Genomic DNA, 20,538 nt, shown 5'->3' on the forward strand with positions numbered 1-20,538 from the left:
GACTCCAACGACTGTCGTTCTAACCCAGTAGAGCACTAACGAAGCCGAAACCAACTTCCACCAACGACTGCCACTCTAACAACAGTCGTCGGCACTTGGATCACCAAGGATTTCAGTGGCATCATTGGCCTTGTGAGAGGTTAAATACCTGGATCTCCACACCAGTTAGTTGGACCAGTCCCAGCCTGGTCCTGGTCCTGGTCCAGTCCCAGCCTGGTCAGATGTGTACATGAACTGATGAAGCTTCTTGGATGAGAGGTGAAACGTCTTCCTAGACAAATAACCAAGTCCAGTTGATTTTGAGTGACATTGCTTTGGGGATAACGATGACCCGAACAAATGAGAACATTCACAAGCCTTCAGCTTTTTAGTTGTGTAAAAACTTGTTCATCTTCTTCTGTTGAACTATGACATTTAACCCGTGATTGTCCAGCACTTTGGGTTTGTATCAGCCTATGGATTAAAGAAGATATAACGTGTTAATTAGTAATCTCTAGATGTGCTGGTAGCCAATTTTGTTCACCTGTTTGCCAGGCTAAACGCTTCCACATACTTCCAAACTTTGGCTAAGTCAAGCTAACAACATGCTGGTTCTAGCCTCATATCAGTGAGTGGTATGAATCTTCTCAGCTGACTCTTGGCAACATTATCATGAGGATATTTCCCCAAAATGTAGGACTTGTCCCGTAAAGTATGGTGTCTCGCTGAGCATTAACGTCACACATAGCAATGTGCCTAAAATAAATGTGAGTCAATGAGCACTCCCCTGATGAATTTGCCAGGAAATGAGGTAACATTTGGGAGGAAATTAGCTGTTTACATTCAGATTTAGGCTAAAGCTAATATTTATTGACTCTATATAGTGTAACATACCCTTGTGTATGTGCATATATGAGTGTGTGTGGAGCCGCCCCTTCACGTAATCACACGATAATTATTCACCAAAGAATACGTAGGGATATGAACTGCAGCAACTCAGACCAGCTGAGTCTTTCTCATAATGGAAACCAGCCGGCTGCCGTTTGTATTTTCATTTTCCCTGCTCATTTTTAGAGCTCCATATTTTTCCATAAGGTAGTCATTTCCAAGGCCAATGTGAAACCAGACACTCAGGAGCACTCATGGTAAAGGTCCAGAAACAACATAAGGCCGGACCGACATCCTCTCACCTTCCCCAAACCCCCTTTCCGTCTTGTGCGACTGTTGCTGGGAAGGTAAACACCTTTTTACCGTGTCAGAAATGGGATTTCATTCTGCTGCAATGCTAGTTCCTTCATCTCCCCCTCTGTTCTGTCCCGCCCTCTCCTTCTTCTTCTCCCCTCCCTCCCTTTGCTGCCACATCTGGAACCCAGCTCCTGATTTATTTATGTGGTCTGTGTTGTTTCTTTTTTTTTTTTTAAAGTCTTTTACCTTGTCTTGTTGGCAGTTTCTCTCCATCTGATGAGGTCTGCAATTACATCTCGCCATAACTGGTCACTCTGCAATTACATGCCCCACCACAGAATCTTTCTCCCCCTCCTCTGAGCAGCACCACTGCTCATATGGCAGACCGAAATAGAATAGTTTCATGTCTTTTTGGATGGAGGCCCAGCTGAAACTATGCTCCAGTGCTTGACTGACAGTGGGATGTGGGCTTTTTCTCCCCAGGAAAACCTTTAAGGCCAGTCACGTTTAGTCTCTCAGCAGTCCCGCTCCAGCAGTCTTTGGTGGTGGTTGGCCCAGCTGGGCTCCAAGACGGGAGACAGAGCGAGTGAAAGGGAGCACAGAGACAGACGCTTTGCAGTGAAGAAGACAAGAACCTCGAGCTGCAACTATGAACCCTCCTGGGAACACTTAACCTTTCAGTCGCTGACCGGGTAAGTTTGACAACCACTTCAATCTAATCTCAACTTCTGGGAAACAGTGCTCAGAGGAACTTTGAGGCTTTTCATGAACTTTTAAAAAATGTATAAACAACAACTTTTTTTCAGATAATCTAAGCATGACTTGTAAAGCATGGAGCATGGAGAAAACTATAAACGTATAAACAGAAGTTCAGTCGTTAACAGACATTACAAGAGAGTACTCTCCAGTTAGCGATGCTGTTCTTATTGTGCAAGGTGCTTGCAGTGCTTTCAAACATCTGCAAAATGGGTGGCAACTCAACTGTCAAAGCCCTTTTTCTCATGAAAGTGTTCTTGAGCATCGTCCAAGTCTGCAATCACAGAAACCTCGAAGATTTTCTAAAGTTGATGAATAACTCTGGACAATTTTATGTGTTAAATTTAAGAATATTTTATATTTTACAACATCATCCAACAACATCTTACATGTGCCAAAGCATCCAGAATTCAAATAAATCCTTTGCCAAAATCTAAAGGCTATCAGATTATACGCCATGTGTTAAAACAATCAAATTTGAAGGTAATGCATTGGAATTGTTGTCATGATGTGATCATATTAGAGGTACGTTTGGTAAAATAAGTTTTTAGGACTTTCAAAATAATCACATTTTGTCTAAATTGTGGAGGGTATGTAATCAAAAAACATCCCAAAGTGAACTGAAAATTAGTGAAAATTTAACCATTTAAAGCAGCTGTATGCACGATTTAGTGACATCTAGAAGTGAGGTCGCAGAGTGCAACCAACACTCACCCCTCCCTTTCCAAGCATGTAGTAGGACCTACGATGACCATCAGGTAACGTTAAAACGCACAGAGTCCCTCTCTAGAGGCGGTGTTTGGTTTGTCCGTTCTGAGCTACTTTAGAAACATGGTGGTGCAACATGGCAAACTTTGTGAAAGAGTTAACTCTCCTTCTGTAGATGATGAGATGAAGTGCTCATTCTAGATGACTTTCAGGATATCATACATGAATGAATGCACAGTTAGATGAATATAAGTCCAATATTCACACTCTTTTAGCTCTGCTTTTGGTCTTCGCCAATGCTAAATATTTTATGTTTGGGTTCTGAGTCATGCTTTAGCTGAACACCACCGTGGCTATAACTGTTTGGAGTAGCCTGATCTGGTTTGCGTGGGAGTGATGGAAGCTCAGAGTGTAGAAAACAACAAAGATTACAGTGAGGCTGACGATAATGATGAGCTACCAACGATCTTTACTACAGGCTTCTGAGTGTGTGATGTGGTGGCTGAGAAATTAGTGTGTTTGAGAGAGAGACAATTAGAGATTAAAGAGAGGTGTGTCATTATGTCTTTCTATTATATTATTTACTCTCTCTCAAGTTCTTCTGAAGCCATGTAAGCCATGTTGTCACAGTATAATTATATGAAAAACCATTAGTGAGCTAAATATATGAATTTCCTCTACTTCCTGTGTTTGTTCATTATTTTTAGACAAACCAAGTCGCTTGGTCCACCATACTTTATTTATGACTGAATATTGCCATTGCCATCAGCCTCAGCTGTACTTTGTGGTCACTGCCAATTAGCTAATGTTAGCATGCTGTCACACTAAAGTAAGATTTCCGGTACTAGCATGTTTGCATTGTCACTGTGAACGTGTTAGCATACTGTTGTTAGCATTTACCTCCACTGTGCCTTAGCTACAGCCTCAAGGAGCTACTAATCCTTACTTTCTCTTTTCTTTTGCAAGGCTTGCAGGGATATTATAATGCTAATTGTGGATTTTAAGTGAAGATTTTTTGCGGGATTGCCCTGTACCTGCTCATTTTCCATTTGAACATCCCGACAGCTCCTAGACTTAAATCAATGAGCTGTGTTTTGAGTCTGATCCTCTGAGGATGTGGGACATTGAAGTTGCTAGAAACACTGAATACATCCAGAAGTAGCTGAAACATCTTTATTGTCTTGCTCCGTTCTTAATCTTTGGCTTTTCTTGCACCTGGCACACTGGCATGCCTTGCATTTGGTGACTGATTACTGGTGTGTCACACACAGTTTTACGATGTAGCCTAACTGGCCCCATTTTGGTATAAAATAACCTTTGCGAGCTAACGTGATTGCTGCTTTTATCCCTCCTAAAAGCAAATGATAGCTCAGCATCAGCAGTAAGGAAAAGGCTCTGTGCTTCAAACCGGTTGGAACAGCTCATTTACCATCAACAGATGACAACCTATGACAGCCACTTCCCCTAAACATCTGTTGAGCACTTCTATCTAATAATACATGACTTGTTGGGGATAAATCCAGAAGCAGAGTTCCTCTCTGCAGTGCATTTTCCTCTGGCCTGCCTGGTGAACAGCTGAGGGCGTAGCACGCTATACTTGAACCGCATGTGTGTGGCTATCGCTGTGCTGTCACTAACAAGGTTTTCTCTCGACAGAAAGAGACTCTCTCAAGAGTTTCTGCTGTAAAAATATCATCTCTCCTCAGTCTGCGTGTCACAGTTATTGTCTGAGACATTAGGAGAGCGTCTGGTGACTAGGGTGTGACTGAACTTTGTAACCACAGCCAAAGTTGGAAGCTGCACTTGGCTCCACACTAGTCTGGTTTTGGAGGAGCCTCTGCCAAAGCATTGTGTATTCAATACTAAACTGGTTTTATGCTCAACATAAAGACTTCTCTCATTCAAAGACAAAATATATAGTTCTGTCTATAATCATAGGTACCAAGTTGATTCCAGTCCCACACTGGGGGCTGGACCCTGCCAAGCATCCGTCATTCTCCATTAGCAGCTCCTTTCTTCTGGATGAGGTAGTTTCTTTCTTTGTCTTTATTTCTATTTTTCCACCCCTCCTCTTTGTGTCTGTGTGGCCTTGTTGGAGTTAAGGTTGGGTCATTTTGGTTCACAAGTCTTGCATTCCCCGCAAGCTATTTCAGACACAGCTCTGTCCTCCAACAGTTTTTGAGCCAGATGCCCACTAATTGAGTTTTCCTCTGGGAAAAACAAACAAACTATTTTTCAAATATACCTATAATATTATTCAACAAATGTAAGGATTTAATTCATTATCTATAATAAGCCAATGATAACTACATACCACATTACACAAGTGTGAGCTGGGTACTCAGTTGGTAACCTTGAGAAACTTTGGGTAAGTGATTTTTGAGGATATTTGCTTCAGACAGCAAAGAACCTACAAAGTGTAGTGAAGGCTAAAGTTGAGGAGCGACAGTAGAGCAGGTTAATGGTTTTATTTCTCCTCATCCTGTCCAAGTGTTGAAGTGTCCTTGATCAAGACACTGAGCCCCACATGCCCCAGCATGGCACCTACCATGGCTGCCAACGATATGTGTGTGAATGAGAGGTCCTTTGACGTGAAAGCACTGTGTAATGCAGTCAGATTTACAGTCAGATGATATTTAAAATACATGAATTTGATGTAATGTTGGCAGATAGTCAGCCACATCTGATTGAAAGCTACTGTACGGCACTGAGGACTCTCTGCAGCCAGTGTGAGATCCTGTCTACCTTTGTTACATGACTCTCCAGGCTAATATCATGATTTCCATGTACTGTATAATTTCCAGCATCCGACTAATTATTGGTGCCATTTTAAGACACTGTTTCATTGGTACCAAAATACAACTTCAGAGCTATTAAGAAAAGAGATAGAAGCTAAGTCCCTCTGTGACAAATGTAGTTCATTTCTACACTTGCACGCTGAAAACAACAACAGTGGCTCGGGCTGCTACCTTTGAGTTGCTGACCTTTGACCTCGGTGGAGTTCAGACAATATCTTTCTCTACGTGGAGCCAGCTGCTTGTCTCCAACATGATTCAAAGAGGCAGTTTTTATGGTTTCCAAACAAGTGCGATCAAAGAAAGTTGTGTAAAAAACCTCCTGCTGTTGAACATTGAACATTAAACATTCATTCGTCCAAGGAATTAAATCTAATAACAATATACATAGTTAACACAAAGGTATCAGCCATGAAAACAAGGGTGAATTCAAAAACCAAGTCTTCTCTGACATATATTTTAAATAATATTGGAGCACAGCTTGAAGCATAGATGAGAAAACCCCACTTTAATGTTTCTTGCATCACACAATCTAGAATTTGCACATGCGTCACGTGTACATGCTTTAATATAAAATTGTTGACACATCACTGCGATAGCATTCATGACTCAGTGGAGCCTCTTTCTTCAAAGTAGAGACTCAATTAGGAGAGTGCCGGTATAAATTTTTGCGTAGGTGGGCCCAATATGGCAGCCACTCTGGGAACCCAAGGCTCGGAGATAAATCAATATCAGACTGGTTGAGTTAGAGCGTCAGCTTGGGGCTTCTTTTGCGTTGACGTCCTTTTCTTTGCTCTCGCCTTTTCTTCTCATCTTCATCTGCTAATTGGAGGAAGGTCATGGCTTTGTTGGCTTCAGTCTGTTTATCCGTCATTTCTGTGATTGCTCAACTTTTGTATTTGCTCTGTGGCCCTTGTTACGGTTCATTGGGGAGATCATGAGAGGGAATGGATGCTTCAGTACTTCAGCGCTTTTGTTTGCTGTGTGATTCACAGAAGATGGAGAGGTCACTTCCTCCTCCTCCTTGTGAAAAAGTCTTGATGCTGTTTAGAGCACCTTAGGGAGTTTTGAGGAGTTACTACTTCTCTCTATGGGTGTGGTTTTCTGGAAAACACCATCACTAATGTCTGTTTCATGGATATGTTTGAAAATGTAAAAGTGCTGTTAATTTCAGAAGAATTTTGTGAATCGTGTTTTCATTATTGATTGATTTGAGAATTGTTTTCTTGATAAATTAATTTTTAATCTATAAAATGTCAAAAATATAGAAACAATGCACATCACACATTTCTCAAAGGCCAATGTAGCATCTTCATATTGTTCCTTTTGTCCAAAAATCGAAAGATATTTAATCAACAATGATACAAATGGAAAAAAGCAGCACATCCACAGATTTAGGATGTTGAATCAAGACAATGTTGGGCATTTTTGACTCAAAAATCTAAAAGTTAATTCATTTTCTGTGGATTGTTTAATCAATGAATCGGCTACTTGACTACATGGCTCTATGCTTTACAAATAAATCCTTTGGTTCCTTTGGAATTTTTCTGTTTGTTGTTTGATTTAACTTGTGATAATAATCGAACTCAGTTAAAGTGAAATTGTTCGTGAGACCACGGTTCAATAACAGCAATAATTCTCTCAGAGTAGGTGTTGCACCTTCTAAACGATGCATATCTCACTGTCAAATCCCACTTTTCATTTCTCAGCATATTCTCTATATCTCAAATGAGACATGGCAGACTGTTTTCCAGACCTAATTACCCAGAAAACTCTCACATGTGTTTACTTTTGTGCCCAAAGTGGAAAAAATAGCACTGCAATGGCCTTTTGAAGTGCCACGTGTGGGCACATATGGAGCTTTTCCTGCATACTTTGCAATTTTTGCAGCCGATATTTACTTATCACATTCACCCCATGTGTGTCCCATTTTCCCTGCATGTGCCTTTAGTTCAGTGGTGGAATAACAGTCGGAGGAAAACGCCTTGAAAAATTCCACCCTGCCCTGAAGTGGTGCCTGTGTTCCTCTGCTTAGATCTGGGCAATGGACCTACCCTCCACCCCTGATTCTTACTCTTCCCTTCTCCCCTAAACCCACACAAACGGACCCAGCCCACCTAATTTACTCCCACCTCTTAATGTCAAACAGCTGTAGAGTTGACTCGTGAGGAATTGCTCCTAATATGTCCTCCACCCCTCCCTCTCTGCTCTCTTTTTCTCACTCATTTTGTGTATAGCCCCTAAAATCAGGTCACTCACGAGCCCACATGTGGTGTCTTAACCAAGTATCCATTCAAGGTTTATTTATGTTCCTGCCGTTGAATATGAGGTCATGAATTTACATCCTAGGTGCCCATGGGCGGAGATGGATAGACAGACAACTGGCTATAAATTGAGCGTATGGATCGTGCTTGACTCCCATGTTTTGTAGTGGACTGGTCTCTCTGACATGTAAAGATGGGCCGTAACTAGGCCAATGCCATTTCCAAGGCATTCCATCTAACTGAAGGAGCTGGGTGACATAAATGCCAGCGACGTCATTCTCCCATGTGATTGACAGGAGAAAATCAGTCAATGATGCTGAGAGTTCAGAGCTCCTGCTGCTGTCGGGAATTTGCTTCAAAGGATTGCTTTGGCCACAAGCCTGAAGTCCAACCTGGAAGGTGATTTCTCAAAAATGGATCGCTGACTTTAAAACTTTGGCCACAATATTCAAGACAATGAATATGTGACTAGCAATTCTTTAATCCTGCCGACTGACAGAGAAACAAACCGAAATCAAAACATCATCTCTTTGGCACAATATCCTGAAAGGGTTGTAAAAATATCCTAGACCAAAATACATAAACTGTTGTCTTATCTTTTCAGAGAGACATCAAAGTAAATGTGTAAAGATTACCACACGTCTGTCAGGTCCTTGTATTGTACATTTTGGTCCTATAAATGACCTTAACTTGTGTAATTTAACTAATCTCTAGTGAGGTAGGTTTTTGATGGACTTTGTAACCTTTACATTCCAAAATAAAAGTGTTAAGTGGTTACATTTATAGAGTTTTCTCATTCAGGGAAGCGGGATCTTTCTGTATTAAGAACTTATACTCAGCCTGAGCTCTTCCACTAAAGCAGCTGGGAGTTCTTGTTGGCACCGAGTGAAATGTTCTGAGTCCAATGTTCTCCCACTCATCCAGGGGGCTTCATCAGTTCTACTGTTTGGTAGTGCCAACATTTTAAAATTAAAGCTTTCTGCAATATCAGCATATGGCAACCAAAGTATGGTTAAAGTTAGGGAAATATTGTGCATAATAATAGGGTTCATGTGTCCAGGGTATGGCGACTAAAACACTTGGCTCATGTTAGGGTCATGGTGCACCCATTAACTGCAGGTCTATGATGGGAAGCTAACCCCGGTCTCCTACATTAATTCACCAAGTGCCTTTCCACCCCCTGACTTCCACACCTTTACTTTCCACCTCTCTAAATGCAAGGCAGGCTACTTTATGCATTGGCATTAAACGTAGCCATTGGACATAAATTACGTGGTGCAGAATTGTCCAATGTGTAATTTCTAAGGACAGCGGGCTGTGTGCCAGGCATTTTATCCTCTCTGGACCGTTCACATGATGTTACATGGACCAAAATATCCCATTTCCCCCGTCATGCTGTGTCGGATGTGTTGCAGCTGTGTCTTGATACCGCAACATGTTAGCTACTCATTTCTGACACAGACATTCCACAGTTTTCCAATACTCCAAAAAACCTGAGCCCGCATTCCCAAAATATCTTAACCTAAAAGTAGCTTGCCGATTTAGGAGTAAGTCTTAAAAAAATGGTTGTGTCTTCTAGGAACCTCTACTTAGAAGTATTCAAAAGGACTAAAGTCACTAAAGAGAAAATCACAAACAATCCTAAAATGGCTGCTGATGGCAATCAACCTTTTAATTGTGTCAACATTTTAGAAGCCTTTAATGATACTGAACTTTTTAAAGTGTATTATGTTCGTTGTTCGGACTGTTTTTTCAGAAACGGCGGTCCCGTTTTGTATAGTTTTGCATTTGCACGTCTCACTATCAGCCGTGGTAATTGTAGTCTGATGATTTCAAGGTGTCTTACATGGATTCCTGCTAATTGTTAATGAGCTGTTTGACACGTAAGAAGCTAACGATTAGCTGCACATATTTGACTAGTCAGCAGCCTGTATGACTCTTTGTCATGCTAAATTGGTGACTTAGTGCCTACATTTTATTTGTAGATGGCAACATACTTCCTACTTTATTTATAGAGAAAATTACGCTGACAGAGATCCAAAACAGCCAATCACAGTTTCATGAAGCATGACATCCATAGCAACGTGGTCAGCCCCGCCCTTTCTCTTAGCGTAAGACTTCTCCCAGTTCCTTAGTTAGTTGGTCTCAGCAGCTTTGTGCAGAAGGTTTAAGAGGACACTCTTAGCTGGGCACTTTTAGTTCTTTTTAAGAGTTATCCTATGGGTGAGATAAAATGTTTTGGTAATACAGGCCCTGCCTATACCGGAATAATTGTGTGCATGAAACCGACTTAAAGGGTTAACACTGGTGAATCCTGACCTGGTGCGTTTGCTTTCTCTAACAAAGTTTAAGTGTGTGTTTCTCCAGGAGGATACTAAGTGCTGCCTTAGTGAGTTGCCATGTTTGAAAAATCCCCCAATGTTATGTCTTTAAAAGCATCAGAACTTTTCAGGGTGTTGCGTTTGGCTTTCCAGTTTTGGTTTGGTACTTTGCATTGACTTAATCTTTTGACAAAGGCCCAGTCAGTCAAACCACACGTTTTTTTTATTTGATTTAATTGATGCACTCCTGTCTCCTGGTTTTAACCTCAGTGTTTGTTTATATTTTCTTGGCTCCACGGTGACTCAGCTGATGTTTCACAGGAGGAAAAGTGGTTTGTACTTTTGTTGCTATGAGCTGGCCGCTGCTCGGCTCTTCTTTGCCACGAGGACTGCGTCTCAGCCAACTGTATTCTGTTTCTGAGGTGGGCGTGGTAAAGATTAAGTCATACACGACAACACCCATCTATTCTGTTATTTTGAACACCAATGTGTTGTAACTGACTGATCCCTCAGATGTTCTGTCCCACTTAATGTCTCAAGTCTCTATTGTTTACAATGCCTTTGCACTAAAACTAAATCAAAGTATAAAAGGAAGTTTTACGAGACTAGACAGAATCTGTATAAACTAGCACAAACACACTTGAGGCCCACTGTGTGTAAAGTGGATTGCTGCAGGGTGATGACAGATTACTTAGTAAGCAACATGTGTCAAGTTGCTCTGACTGATTATGGACATATACCCTACTTTTACCTGACCACACTGACAGCCTGTCTCCAATTATGTCAGCGTGACTCCCTATTAGCCATGTGGTATGTGTGTGCCTGTGTATGCCTCTTGCAGGCCTCGCTCATTCATTATTAAGCAGCTACTGATGTTTTGCTTGCCGTCACTGCACAAGTATCAGGTACCCACACGATCCCATTCACTGAACCACACCGAGCCAGGATCCAGTTCCAGTCTTCTCGGCCTGTTGGAGCTGCTCCTAAAGCTACCACTCAATAAACCTTTGTTAGCTCTGGATGTTGTCTCATCCCGGCTGATCTACCCATTATTTATCCGGCTACAAGACGATGGAACAGTGAACCTAAAAATGCATTTGGATATTTCTCTTGGCGTGACATTGGAGCGGTTTGAACTCCCAGGAGGTATGGTGCTGCTATCATGTTTTTTTTTCTTGAAATAAGAATTAGGGGTACTTTTATAGGTGTCTATAAAGTACCAAGACGACAATATGTTCACTTTAGCAGACTTGTGGTGAAGCAATATAGTTATTTATGCAGCTGAATTTCATCTTTTTGGAGATTATATGTGTCTCAGGCTCCTTGGGTGTCTTAGGAAGGAGGAGCTGATGTGAAACTGCTATAGGTTGTACCGATCTGTCCACTTTTATTAGTGTGACATTCAACAGAGTGGCTGATTATAAACCAGGGATGGTTTTACAGTTTGTGTGCATGTGTGTGTGTGTGCAACTTGACCCCGTCTGATCTCATCTCCACTCACGTAGGTTGCCTAGAAACCCCACGAGGGCAGAGCATTTAGCTTACATATTATTATGCCAAAGGAAAGAATGCACCCAGACCCGATCCCTCCAGTTTTTTGGCCTTACAAGGGAATCTTCTCAGTCTGTCCTGTCAGGAGTGTGTTGGGAAAGAAGTTTTCATGTCCCAAACTGGAGCATACAGAGACGACAGGGCAATTATGGCTTGCTAGACAAAACCAAAAGAGGCCTAATTTCTTGTAAACGTTTTATAGAGTGTGTTTACTGTATGCACTGCTAACAATTTCTCGAAAAGCATTGTACTGTATGATAGTGTAATCACATTGGGGCTGAGACAACTGGTAACATTTTAAAATGTGTAAATGCTGAAAAATGGCTTTTCTAGTTGATCTCTAAATATGCTTGCCATGAAGTCTTATGTCTTGGCTGATTGCTCTTTTGCCAAAGTGAGATGTTGCTGATCGTACATCCTAGGAACAGTGGATGGGTGCAATATGAGTGACAGAAGTACAGTGGATCCAAACGGTGGTTCTGCTGTCAGGTACACTGTTTTTATGGAAGCCTTTCACATGTCAAGCAAGTCCGTCTTCTCTGTCGAGGCAGGTGACAGATGCCGGACGATAACCAGCTCTCTCCTGTTCCCAAATAGATATAAAAAGTCAGGAAGACTTAAATGATCCATTAAGGAGCCATTCTAATACTTTCCACCAAGGTTAACTTTTCTATCATCTCACAAAACTACCAGCTGCGGAACTATTTCTGCCGCATACCATCCATGTAGAAACTTTCTCTACAGTAATTCAACTATCTTTCCTGTTGCTACTGTTGAAATGTTAACGCACCCATAAGACACTCGAAGATGACTCATTGACCACTTGTCAATACTGTATGCAGCAGCACCAGAGTCAGAGAATTCCCACAGCAATTGAAAGACTATTTACCCAGAGCTCTACTTTATTTGGCTCTGTATTTGGTGTGACTGCAGCGCTTAATTATCCACTTTATCCCCTGCTGCGTGGTAGCTGCGTGTGTGAGAACAGATGAATGAAGAGGCAAACTGGTAAGTGCTTTGGATAAAGGCACTATTTAAGGTCCAATGCAGTTTTTAGTTGTTATATGTGTTGCCTTGTTGCGAACCAGATTTTGTGCAGAATAAGTCTAAAAATGAAGTCTGCATTTATTCATTCATTCATTCATCATCAACCACTTGTCCCTATCGGGGACGCAGGGGGCTGGAGCCGATCCCAGCTGACATCAGGCGTGAGGCGGGGTCCACCCTGGACAGGATGCCAGTCTATCGCAGGGCACATAGAGACGAACAGAGACAAACAACCATTCACACCTACGGGCAATTTATATGCCATTTAAAAATTCCAGGATTCCAGTTGGATCCATGGTGGACCTAACCTGGTTAAACATGAACTTCATTTAGCTTAAATGATTGATCAGTGGGTCAAATAATGGCCTTTGGTCCTTGACAGCAGACAGTGGGGAGTTGGGAGGAAGTAAAGGGAGACAGTATGGATGATGCTGGTCATTTTCCGGCTTCTTCATTTCTTTCTCAACTATTTCATACGATACTATCTCCTTCCCAAACACTGTACAGCACAGTCACTTTCTAATGTAAAAATATATGGAAATGTAGCTTCCTCTCCATCCTCCTCCACATTTATCCCTGACATCACGGTGTGTCTCACTTAAGCCTGTGATGCTCCTGAAGTCCCTGTCACCATCACCCTGAGACGTCAAGATGTTGTTTTCCTATCATTAGCCACACAGCTACAGTGTGAAATACTGTATTGTGTCTTCATGCAAATTTAAGTTAAGAAACACAACAGCCATCCGTGATGACGCAGAATGAGTAAACAGTACTGTAAAAGTAATGTTCTGTTTTTTTATATTGGGTTCATCCTGGCAGGCAAAGAAAAATAGTGATTAGAAGTCAGGAGTTAACTGTGATTGACTATTGACTATGATTTCAGTGTCAGAAATGATTGAGGTGAAATCTGTATTTTGACATGATGTAGAGGAAACACTCAAAGGTGCAGCTGCTAGCTTAATACAGTGCTCATATTAAATGTCCTTCTGAGTATAAAGGAACCCAAATATCAAGTTTGGACATAGTTCACACTTGATTGCATGTATTCAAACTGTTAGCCCTTTTTAATGTATAAATCTATTTAGTTTTAAAGCAAACATGTTTTCAGTGTCAGCTCTTTTCAAGAATTGTATTAACGTGAAAAGTCTCAGTCAAACATGTACCTTTTCTAGGCTTAGAAGGTGATTTTCAAACATAATTTTTTCATCTTCTATAGAAAAAAAGCACCCAAAACACTCATATTGTCATTGCTTAATATGCCACATCTGGCAGATCTATATCCGAGGATGGCTGAAGCACAACAATGTATTATTGAGCCACATTCTGCAGAACGGCAAACAGAAAAGTAAATTATACAGTAGGGGTAGTTTGAGAAGTTTCTTTGGACATGTTGATACTCTTTCTGCAGAAAAAAACTGGCATGTCTCCGAGCTCACCATAGTCATTGTTCTTGTGAGGACATATTTAAACATACAGAAAGTGTGTCAAACACATTTTTGGATTTAAGGTTGTGCCTTCTCAAAGGTTTGTGAAGCAGGTTCCTTTTTTTATTCTCATCAAACTGATTTATTGTGCAATAAAGGTAATTGTATTTACAGTCTTTCCTGATGATGGTAGCCTGAGGGGTTGGCATGTGGCCAAAGAGTTTGCTCAGAAGGTCCTTCAGATCCCTGGACAGGCTGGAAAATGTGAGTGGGTTTTTGCAAGATACATGGCCCCCCGTAACCTCAGTAGTGCTGAGTAGTGGCTGTACTCACAAATTGTACCAAACAACTCCCAGGTGTTGATGGATTTGTGTAGCTTGACCTTAAAAGGGGAAAAAATATTAGCTTCATTTGGTCAGATTTACACACCCTGAAGAAATCTAATACATGCTTGTACGGGACCAGAGGAAGCAGAGTCAGTGCGTTTACATGCAGTTTAAAAACCTGATTATATTCGGGTTAAGGGCATACGGCGGTTTCTTAAACACCATGTAAACACCATAAACTAGGTAAAGTCGGGGTTCTCATACACAGGTTAACACACCTAGAGAACTCCTTCAGTTCCCCGATTGTAAACAGCGTTGTCAGATTATTACCGGGTTTCTCGTCTGCGCATGCTCCCCACTCCGAGGCAGCGGCTTTTTACACGGAAATAGAACCAGGAAGCAATGGTGCCGAAAACAATGTGAATAAAACCAACAATAATAGAGTGTTACCTTTAAACCAAGGGAGGACTTCACAATGGCAAGCAAAGTTACTACCAAGAAGATCCGTTTTGGTCGTAACTCTGTCCAAAAGTCAGCCGTTTGTAATTTTGACAAATGTGAACTGGGAAAAAAGCTGTATTCATTCCAACTTTATGTTGGCGGAGCGCCACCTACTGTAACTCCGTCATTTTCCCATTCAACCCCTGCTCATGTATACGAGGGGTACTTTAATAATACGCTCATTCCCTTAACTGGGGTAATGCCATTAGCTATCGGCTTTAACAGGCACTGCACTAGTCCTTTCCATTTGGGGACCAAGGACCAAATCTTCTTGTGTCTTGATGCAGTTCCACCTAATGCCCAACTCCTAGATATTCTATCAAATTCTGAACAATAAAAAATAAAAACAGTTTTTCAAAATAAATCAAGTATCAATAATTTGCTCTTTAATTTTGATCTCCAGCGTACATCGGAATAAAAGGTTTTGGCCATATCATCCAGCCCTACTCACAAACTTCGTGGGGAATAACCTACATGGGACTTCAACACTTGCAAATCTTCAGACTATCTAAATTATTAAGATTATACGCATGTAACTCTGTTAGCATCAGTGACAGCTGGGCGAAATATAACTCAACCTAAATTAAGTTTCCTGTGCTAGTGTTATCTGTGGAATGTGCTGCATTTAGACTCACTGAGATAGTGAGCTTGAGAACTGTTGTGTCTGGAGAGAATAAGTAGGTCCTCTCAATGTTTGACCTTATATAGAAGAAACTAATTGATGAGAAAAGTTGTTAATTCATGTATTTGGACCAGGTAATCATCCACATGGTTTATAAACTCCTATATGCAATGAATTTGGCTTATGCAACGTTAGCTTGTGTGACATTAGCTTGTGTGACATTAGCTTATGCGACGTTGGCTTAAGTTAGACTTTGAGATGTGCCAGAGTTTGTAGTATACACAATATTGTCGTTTTTAATGCCTCACATCAGGAATGATCATGGTTGACAGAAGCTAGGCTACTGTTTGTAGACATATATTCAGTCTAATAGCAGCACCTCCAATTCTGTTGTCCCTCTATATCCTGTGCCACAACCTGTATATAGATGCTCACTCTACTCAACAGGCTATGCTCTACTATTGTGGAACAATTGAAATGTCTTTTAGCAGCTCATCTAATGGGATAAATCTCTTGCAGTGTATGATGTATACTCAATGGGTCAAACAACTATTAGACATCTCACTAAAGGCTGTGCTATGTTGTACTAACTGTTAAATAACCCCAGATTGTAAGTAAGATGACGTTAAAGTAGCTGCAGTGTTGCAAAATATGAGAAACAAGCTGACTCATCATACGTTCAGACAGTAGCAGTTAACATCAGGCATAATCTGCTGCCCTGTGTGGGTCTCTCTGTCTCTAGTACAAGGGCCCACTCTGAGCCAGCCCACTGTGTGTGGGATGGGAATGTTGGGTCCAAGGCTCAGCACAGCCTGCTTCCAGCCTGTTCCCACCCTACCACCCATACAGTACCCACGCTGCTCTGCTTTCCTCCCTACATGACAGCTCTGTGGTGAGACTGTGGCCACGGTCTCCTCCTGTGAACCCAGTCTCCAGCTCAATGACAGGACACGAGCAGCACGGCACCGTCAAGTCGCCGATGCAGGACATGTCCACTGTATTTAAAGGCCAGAGACAAGCCTGTGTGAGTTAGGAGAACAGCAAGAGAAGAGGCATTTTATACTTAAACGTTGGCAGTTTTGAAATACAGCCAAACCATAAGGAATCGGTTACACAATGAAGCACTCCTGAAACAACAAGGATATTAAACTCGGGAGTACACAGCCTGACTCACTCCGTCCTGAACTCCATCACATCAATTCAAGATGGTTTTGGCCTCTTAAAATGGTGAGTGGCTTCGCTTGTTTCTTTCCGATTTCCTCAGAGTTTGACTTCTTTCTGTTTTTGTCCAAGAGAAATTCATTGCTTTGGGCACAACACTCAAGTGAAGCCACAGTGGTTTGGTATTTTGTTTTATGCAGACCAGTTTTTGTATCCATTCGGTGGTTTTTCCCCCGGATCTGTGAAAGGCATTCTGCTCTACCACAGAATATTAAAAAAAGGGCTTGAAATGTATTTTTAACCAGTGATTCTGCAATTGGAGAGAAAACAATGAGGTTGGTGGACAATGAAGGTCTGGTGGTTCATTAGCCTAAACATATGGTCCTACAAAAACAAGCATTCAGGGATCCAAAGGGAGTATATCTCTGGTGCTACACTGTCATTTAACTAATCCGTCACAAGTTCTCTACCTTTGGAATAGTATTGATTGACAGCTCGTTATCATCGTTATCAAGAAAAAATATTGGACCCACTCTGCGGTATAAAACTCTGACATGCAGAGAGAAGATGGAGTATGGAGTAACTTTACTCGAGCACACAGCGTGTCTTATAAAACTCTGACATGAAGGTAAACACTTTACTGTCATCCTGTCTCACTCTGCAGTCTAAAACTCTGATATGTAGGTAAACACTTTACTGTCATCCTGTCTCACTCTGCAGTATAAAACTCTGACATGAAGGTGAACACTTCACTGTCATTCTGTCTCACTCTGCGGTATAAAACTCTGACATGAAGGTAAACACTTTACTGTCCTTCTGTCTCACTCTGCGGTATAAAACTCTGACATGAAGGTAAACACTTTACTGTCATTGGGTCTCACTCTGCAGTATAAAACTCTTACCTGCAGAGAGAAGATGGAGTATTAACTTTACGCGAGCACACCACGTGTCTTAAAGTCTTAAAATTGAGTCAAAAACCAGACAATTGGTCTTGCTTCTCCACCACCATCTTCTCCACCTTTTCATTCTCCCATGTATACATATGTGGTATATACTGTGTATACATCTGTATATAAAGACCACTGAGCTCTCATAAGAACGAATCCAGATGATTCTTATGAGGAGTTAGCGTGACTAACCAGGGACAGACATTACATTAAACATGACTGGAAAACTGCAAGTGACAGAAACATGCACACATGTACACGCCAACATTTAAATGGCCCTCGACACACATGCGAGGAATGAATACATGTGCTGCAGTAAATCTGGAGTGCACATCGGAGCGATTTCCCTCACACACAGACAAGTTACTGAGTGCTTGTTATTTTACCCGGCATGTGACACAAGGCCGAGACAGAGGTGCCCTTTGTTCGGCTTACCTAAAACCGACACGTTCTCCACGGCAACCGAGTGGGGTAACCCAGAGGGCCACTCGGGTTTCAGCGCAGACATAAAAAGAAATGTCCACCCCAGCAAGAAAATTAGCTAGGATCCTTCAAAGCTGACCATCTGCTAAGGAAACTCATGTTTCTGTTACACTTGCGGCCTTCCTGTGCCCGGGGATGTTTAAAATGCGGTGCCTGCACCTCCACAGAAATACAGTCTTGCTTTTAAATAAATAGAAGGTGCAGCTTTTAAATTGTTACAACATCACATACAACAGTCTGTACCAAAACTAAATCAGTCCAGGAAGCTGTAAAAGAAACAATTGCAGTAAACTTTTGACATTTTTTTAATAAAAACCTTTCGCTCTCCTCCCTCATGCATCGTTTGTAGTCGACAGCCACTCACTGCAGAGTGACAGAGATCACTTTCGGTGCAATGGTCCTTAACTTGGCACTTAGTGACACACTCTAAGTGCTCAGGACTGAATTGCTTGATTGGACGACTCATCTCCATTTGTATGGTAATCCACAGAAGAGTGCTGTAACAAGCCGGAGGCTCATGTAATGGAATCTGTTGGATCTGTGTCTCGTTGGCGGTGACCCCGTGCTCAATTATAGGGCCGAGATAATTCATCTACACCTCTATTGTAATAATCTAACAGTGCAATTATATCAGCCCTCATTCTATGGTAATCTATTCTTCCTTTATTCTTACTGCACTGGGTATAGATGTGTTTTGCTTTTTACCCCAAAACTGCGCGCTCACTGTCGGACTTCCATGGTCCTGGCACAGAATTGGTATAATTTGTGATTCGCTGTGATGCTTTCTCTGAAAATGGCCCTGGAGGAGCCATGCCAAGACTGCAGTTAAAAAAAGACCCCCCCACCACCACACACACACACACACACACACACACACACTGTTTCCCCCCTTCCCTGCGTCGTCTTCTTTCTGCTCCCTCTTCTCTGTCTGTTCCGCATTATCTTGTCACCTATTCATCCGACTGGGTATCTCCTAATCGCAGTCACTGACTCAGTCACTTCCCCCTCCCCCCAAACCAATCTTGTTCCCTTATCCATCATCAAATAGTTCCCTTGTTGCTCACAATTACATAACCCGGGGAGTTTTGGAGTAATCGAAGCAAACAGTAAAACAAGACTCAGCTAATGCATCGTTGTGCCTCAACATCTCCAGACTCTACAGAATGGATCACTTCCTCCGCCGGCTTGAACAATGCGGCATTGAAAAAAGCAGGGATAAAATGAGTGACGTCCCATGTGCATCACACACCCCTCTAATCTCAATTTCTTTATTGTGAGTTCTCCTGTTTACGTTTATCGATCCCATAACACTCTGGAGGCATTTAATAAAAAGCTGTGCAACCTGCTCCATGACACACTGGGAGGGTGCGTGTTGTGTGTGCATGAGAGAAAGAGATTGTCTCACTTTGTAACTACCTGCTAATTACACTCCACAGTAAACATGAAATTTGTAACCACACCACTGCAGGATATCATTAACTAAAAGGATTAGAGTGTGGTTCGGGCAGGAGGGCGTCTGTGGCCTCTCCCGATTGAAAATGGACTAATCTAAATGGGATACATCAATAAAACGGCGGAATAAAGTTGAGGGCACTTAAGAGCGTCAGCCTCTTTTGCTCAGGCTCAAAGTAGGGAAGAGAGTCACTGGCTGGCAGCCAGCCAATAAATTAGAAGATAAGAAATATTATTCCACTGGCACACCAGCAGCTTGCAGCTATTTAAAACAGTGAGGTTTATTGATAATTAAATTACTTGGATGGAAAAAAAAGACAAGACAAGAATAGAACGCTTGGAGGCGGATCAATAAGGAGATATTGTAGTGGATAACGCTGCAGTGGCAAGCAACACAGCCAGGAGGATGCTTTGTGTGTGTGTGTGCGTGCGTGTGTGTGTGTGTGTGTGTGTGTGTGTGCGCACTTTGTATTCACTGTATGTTGAATTTTATTCTTAGTAACATATAGAAATATTTTCAGTAGGACAACATTTTTCTACATGTTTTACTAACCATTTTAATCTAATTCAACCATTTCAAATATGTTAAGCAAGAAAGACAGTGTCACTTTCATGTCTTGTATATAGATGCTCACTCTACTCAACATGTCTTGACCTTGAGGCTCATGTTGAATGTCGTGTGTTTCAGGGGCTGAGTTGAAGTAAGATGGCCTCGGACAGAATGGCGACTCCTCAGAGCAGCTCCAGACAGAGCAGCTCGCTCTCTTCGTCCCCAATGAGGCAAGTAACAGCACCGTCCGAACACCGGCTGCAACTAAGACTAAAAACTATTCTCCCCAGGTGGTATGTTGCCCATGGGGCTACTTTTAGGTTTATTTGCTGTGGGTTCTACTGAGAAGTCTGCAGACACTGGAATTTCTTTTGTGCGGCTCTAAGCATAAAAACAACTTTTAAACTCAACAGTGATAGGTACAGTTTGTTCCATAAAACCGTTTTTATGTGCATTTTATTTTAAT

The 20,538-nt window shown here is 41.7% G+C and overlaps 1 protein-coding gene across 1 annotated transcript in view; it reads left to right on the top strand.

Annotated features, from left to right (window-relative positions):
* Positions 1–1,675: 1,675 nt before the first annotated feature.
* The window catches only part of insc (INSC spindle orientation adaptor protein), a 53,308-nt gene continuing 34,445 nt past the window's right edge, over positions 1,676–20,538 (top strand). Inside the window, exons 1-2 of the mRNA XM_083916849.1 lie at positions 1,676–1,856; positions 20,211–20,302. Of these exons, the coding sequence (XP_083772975.1) occupies positions 20,229–20,302 (74 nt within the window). The 5' untranslated portion in view covers positions 1,676–1,856; positions 20,211–20,228. The remainder of the gene's footprint in view (positions 1,857–20,210; positions 20,303–20,538) is intronic.

Source organism: Echiichthys vipera (assembly GCF_963691815.1).
Source record: "Echiichthys vipera genome assembly, chromosome: 7".
In the NCBI taxonomy this organism is placed as follows: domain Eukaryota; kingdom Metazoa; phylum Chordata; class Actinopteri; order Perciformes; family Trachinidae; genus Echiichthys; species Echiichthys vipera.